This window comes from Ailuropoda melanoleuca, unplaced genomic scaffold (genome assembly GCF_002007445.2).
Source record: "Ailuropoda melanoleuca isolate Jingjing unplaced genomic scaffold, ASM200744v2 unplaced-scaffold9806, whole genome shotgun sequence".
NCBI lineage: Eukaryota > Metazoa > Chordata > Mammalia > Carnivora > Ursidae > Ailuropoda > Ailuropoda melanoleuca.
In genome coordinates, this window is record NW_023255332.1 from 76,936 (window position 1) to 82,688 (window position 5,753).

Here is a 5,753-nt window from a genome sequence, read left to right on the forward strand (position 1 = left end):
CTCTCTCCCTATTTAGGTATATATGAAGGAGAGAGATTTCAAAATTGTCTATGTATATATATATATACATATGAACACACATATATAGTGTTTATATTGTATATGTGTGTATATAAATGCATATATACACATTTTCAAAATTGTCTATGCATATACATACACACATGTATACAGACACACACACACACAAATGTACATGAAAGTTTGTTTTCCCTAATAAACAAAGGCAAACAATGAGATACCACTCTTCATCTTTTTAAATTGCTAAAAATTGTAGGTAAATGATTATATTCAATACTGACAGTTGAGAAAAAAAAGTTCTCATACACTAGCAGTGGGAGCTTGAATGTGTACAATCCTTAACACTCTGATCAAAAAACCCTTTGTCTATGTCATTTCTTTTACAGAATAACATTCTCGAGAAAAACCTAGAGGCTTGAACCTTGGCATGGGGCCAAACTCAAGAGAGGACTAGAAACAGGGGGCGGGACCACAGGGAGGGAGGGGCGAGGCGGACAATAAAGAATGCAGAGCCTCCTCTGTGACATTTGAGACTGTGCTTAAAGGTCCTAGTTAGACTAGGGCGTAGGCAGAGGTGGCAGGCCACAGCAATGCCATGGCAGTGAAAGCTCTGCAACAGTCTCATTTAGGGGATCTGAGATCTTTCATCTATGGGGCCCCTGAGCAGTCAGATACTGCAATGCAGGGAATCAGGCATAGTTAATTTGCAACCCCCAGTAGCCCAGGCGGGCCCCAATTATATATCTGGCAGCCGTAAATGCAAGCAGAGCAGTGGGCCCTGCCTAAGCCCGGAATCTGAGATCAGCCAAAGGTCTTTAGACCAGGAAGAGGATCTACAGCATGTAGTCAGCGCAAGCCAGGGTAAAAAAGTTAAGATCGCATCTGAATATGCTTACCAAACTTTATTTTTGAGCGGAGAAACAAGTGATGTTAAAGTTCGTGCCCTGGGGAAAGTATGGTGTTTACACAAAATGTTTTTATGTCTGTCAGGCTACTTTGCTACTATGTTTAGAGGTTTTTGGGAAGAATCGCATAAAGATATTATTGACCTGGAGATTAATACCAGAATATAAACGTTGATTCCCTGAACTTTGTACTAGGCTTTGTACTAGGCTCATTGTATAGGGATAAATACATCTTAATTGATCCCCTTCAAATTCCACGAGTTTTGGCAACAGCATGCCTGTTTCAAGTAGAGAAATTAATTCAGCAGTGTGATGAGACCATGAAGAAAACAATTTATGTAAAAACTGTAGGTGGCTATTATGCAGCAGCAGAGACCTATGGGTTACATTCTGTAAAGACGGTGTTTTGAATGTCTTCTCCACAATTTGATGACACATCCAAGTGTTGAACTTTACGAAGAACTCAGTATAGATCTCATGAATCTTCTAATTTCTTCTTCTAATTTATTAGTAATGCAAAAGGAAATGGATGTATATACCACACTTAAAGAGTGGATGTTCCTTCACCTTAACCCAGCTTGGAAAGGCTCAGTGAAACAGCTTTTAGCTAATGCAAACAACTGGTTTTCTAGTCACAGGGAATGTGTTGGTAACATTGCCTTTCTTGAAACCAAACAAGGTATACCATTCCAACCAGTGTTTAAAAACTTAAGATTTCACCATATCATCTCTGACCTGACCGCCACAGAGTTATTGAACAAGATACTCTGATACTTTCAAAATGGTTATCATCTGTTTATAAACAACAATGGTTTACCTTGCTTAGAGCACAACAATACAGGGAAATTGGGCCTCAAAACATCAATGAAACAGAACTTAAAGAACATAGCATGAGATGTGGTAAGAGGATTGTCAAGGATGGAAAATACTCCTGGAAGTTGTCAGGTTACAACTTTGGCTTTCCCTTACATGTCATCTTCACCAGCCATTATATAATTTTCAAGCAAAATACTTTCAGTCAGCCATGTGACAGTTCCATTTCTCTACAACCTCTAAGAAATATTCTGTTCAGATTAACTTTGGTGTATTTTGATTCTGGTGGAAAACTAAGTTTCAGCAAAACAACTGGTTACAAAATACTTACCTTTGAAAAGGATGAGGAACGAGTGGTCATGAAGTTGGATAGCACAGTTCTGAGTTTCCCTTTATATGTATTCTGTAACTTCTTGTTTATATCATTAGAAAATCCAGGAAATTGACAGTCTTGTCAATGAGGATATATTAGCATTTTGAAAACTTCTGATGTCTCATATCATTTAATGGCCCTACTGTTAAACACAATAAAGACCAATAACAGAAATAAAAATAATCTTTTAACTGTAACTATCATAAATGACTACTATTTATCTTCATTTTATTTCTGCATATCAATGAAGAAAAAGTTTAATTCCAGGAAAATGTATCTGTGAAACCAAGTGGTCAATGATGCTGACATCTTTCACTTTTCATTTACCATCAACAGGCAAGCTCCAAATGGAAACAAAGAGACTATAGGAAAAATAAATTAACTTGTTAGATAAATTTTACGTTAACTAATATTGAGAGAAAATTAAAAAAAATATCTTCCTTGCTGAAATTGTTGCACAAGTGTGACTCTAATTGCAGCAATATTACAAAAGAGTTAATTAAGTAAAAGCTATGATTAGGAATTTTCTTTGGACTCTGTAATGTACCAGTTAAATAGCCAGACAAATAATGTCAGGTTTTACATTACATATGGTATAATTTATTGGTATTTTACACTTAATCTGCCACGTGTCCCATTTTCTCTGTGGTTTGGAGAATGCATGTTTCTGACTATCTGGAAAATAAATATTTTCCACACTTAAAGGGTGGAAATATGAATTAAAAAGTGGATATATAGGGGCGCCTGGGTGGCACAGCGGTTAAGCGTCTGCCTTCGGCTCAGGGTGTGATCCCGGCGTTATGGGATCGAGCCCCACATCAGGCTCCTCCGCTATGAGCCTGCTTCTTCCTCTCCCACTCCCCCTGCTTGTGTTCCCTCTCCTGCTGGCTGTCTCTATCTCTGTCAAATAAATAAATAAAATCTTTAAAAAAAAAAGTGGATATATAATGCATATAACTTATATATACAAGTTATATAGTTACATATTATTATATACCATATAAATATATGCAAAATATATTAATATAAGTATTTAATAACAATTATATAACATATAAACATATAATAACATAATTATATATATTATATGTAAATATATACAAATAAAGATATAGTTATATATAATATATGAACTCATATATATGCACACACATATACAATTTTTGAAAAGGTTGGATAAAGGTTATGAACTAAAATGGGTTTTATAAATACCAGTTATTCCTGTGGATATCCAGATATGAATAATTTCAAAGTATCCTCTTCATTTTTTCTATTTGTGTTTATATTTGGTTTACTCTTTTTTTGCCAGAGTTTGTCCTTGTTGTCTATGGAGTATCTGAAGTAACATTTATTTCAAAATAGAAGCCAATTGGATAAACATTATACTTTCAAAAATATGTCTACTAGTTCATGAGCTAGGAAGAGAGAGCCCTGTCTGTCCAGCTGACTGGTGCAAATTTCAAAAAATTTTATAGCACCTTGAATGCTGTTTATATTTGTTCAATACAATTGTCTTTTTCTATGAACATACATAATAATCATATCACATATTCCTTGCATACCAAGCATGCAGTCAAGAATAACTTATTTTAATGTGCTTACCACAGCCATTTTTCAATTTTTATCTACATGGTTCTCATGTTCTATCAAATTGTAAGGATATTGCAATAACATACATCATGTATTCCATCCCCTCTCCAGGCAAAGTCTAAATGAGTTCTCAATTTAAAATTTTAAAAACTTGGAACTTTTAGAAAATAAAAATCCTAAATTTGAAAGAGAACAGTAGGGGAAAGTAGAATTGCACATGGAATCACAAAAGTCTGTGGTACGCCCCAAAAGACTGCTTAGTTGCTTAACAGATATTACTATCACAACTTCCTCAAGTATCTCACTCAGTGTTACACATAAGGAGTGGGGTAATGATAGCAAGAGAAAAATATGACTGTCATGCTCCATATTTCGCCAAATAACTTAGGATCATTGTTTCAAATACTCTGCCAATCCCAAAACATAAGTGAACCTGTAAGTAATTTAGGTTATCTCTTACCCCCTTGGTCTCCACCTGGTCCTTCAACCATCATTTAAGATAGATTATTTATTTAGTTAGTTATTTAGTTATTTATATTTATGTTTTAGAGAGTGCATGCATGAACAGGGTAGCAGAAGGGTAGACGGAGGGAGAGAGAGAATCTTAAGCAGGCTCCACACCCAGCCTGGAGCCCAATGCAGGGCTTGATCTCACAACCCTGAGATCATGACCTGAACTGAAATCAAGAGTCAGTTGCTTAACGGACTGAGCCACCCAGTTGACCCTGAGATACATAACTGAAGTAAAGATCAAAGATGCAACTTTCCATTTTAGTGGCTCAAGATCTAACCTACCACTCTGGTGATGACTGAAGCTACCAAAAGTCACTAGAAAATACCAGAAACTTTGCAAATCTGCTTTCTTAATGTGACTGGCCATTTTATTTCAAATTCAAGTTAGTAACCCCATTTAGTATTAAATAAAGGCAGTTCAGTGATGGGTATTAAGGAGGGCATGTATTGCATGGAGCACTGGGTGTTATACACAAACAATGAATCATGGAACACTGCATCAAAAACTAATAATGTACTGTATGGTGACTAACATAATAAATAAATAAATAAATAAATAAATAAATAAATAAATAAAATATTTTTCCCCCGTGATGTGATTTTGTTTTATTTTATTTATTTTGGTTTTTTTCTAATTTATTTATTTATTTATTTATTTATTTATTTATTTATTTATTTATTATGTTCAGTTAGCCAGCATATTGTACATCATAAGTTTTTGTTGTAGTGTTCAACGATTCATTAGTTGTGTATATGTTAAGAAAGCATTAAGGATAAAATCAGCCTATTGCTAATACCATTTTCAAAGGTCAGGCACAGATTCTAAAAGTTAACATTTTTCTTTTTTTTTAATAAAGGCTTCCAATAATGTCCCTACTTTAGTGAAGAGACATTTTACTGATCTATATCTAGGAAATCTTGTTCATATTTTATCTGCTTTTTAAAAAATTGAGACATAATATGCAACATTACATCAGTTTCAGGTGTATGACATAATGGTTAAATATTCATATATATTGTGAAATAATAACCACAATAGGTCTAGTTAACATCCATCCCCACATATAATTACAACTATTTTTCTTGTGATGAGAACTTTTAAGATCTACTCTCATAGCAACTTTCAAATATACAACAAAATATTACTAATGATAGTCACCATGATATACATTATACCCACAAAACTTAGCTTATTTTGTATCTGGAAGTTTGTATTTTTTGGCCACCTTTACCTATTTCACCCATCTGCCACACACAGCTTCTGGCAAGCATTAATCTAATCTGCTCTCTGTATGTATAAGTTTTGTTGTTGTTGTTGTTGTTGTTTAGTTTTGTTTTAGATTACACGTTTAGGTGAGAACATACAGTATTTATCTTTCTCTGTCTGACTTATTTCATTTAGCATAATTCCCTCAACTTACACTTTACATTCTCTTATATTGTGTATGTATTGATAAATTAAAGTAGCTATAGCTATTTTTAATACTTTTGTCTTTTGAACTTATACTAGAGTTAAGTGGTTAACACAACACTATATT

The 5,753-nt window shown here is 34.1% G+C and overlaps 1 protein-coding gene across 1 annotated transcript; it reads left to right on the plus strand.

Moving 5' to 3' along the window:
* Nucleotides 1–671: 671 nt before the first annotated feature.
* Nucleotides 672–2,185, plus strand: LOC100470566 (germ cell-less protein-like 1). The gene is given in 4 exon segments (XM_002931249.3): nt 672–1,080; nt 1,083–1,323; nt 1,325–1,668; nt 1,671–2,185. Coding segments are annotated over 4 exon segments (1,509 nt in total).
* The last annotated feature ends 3,568 nt before the right edge of the window (nt 2,186–5,753 follow it).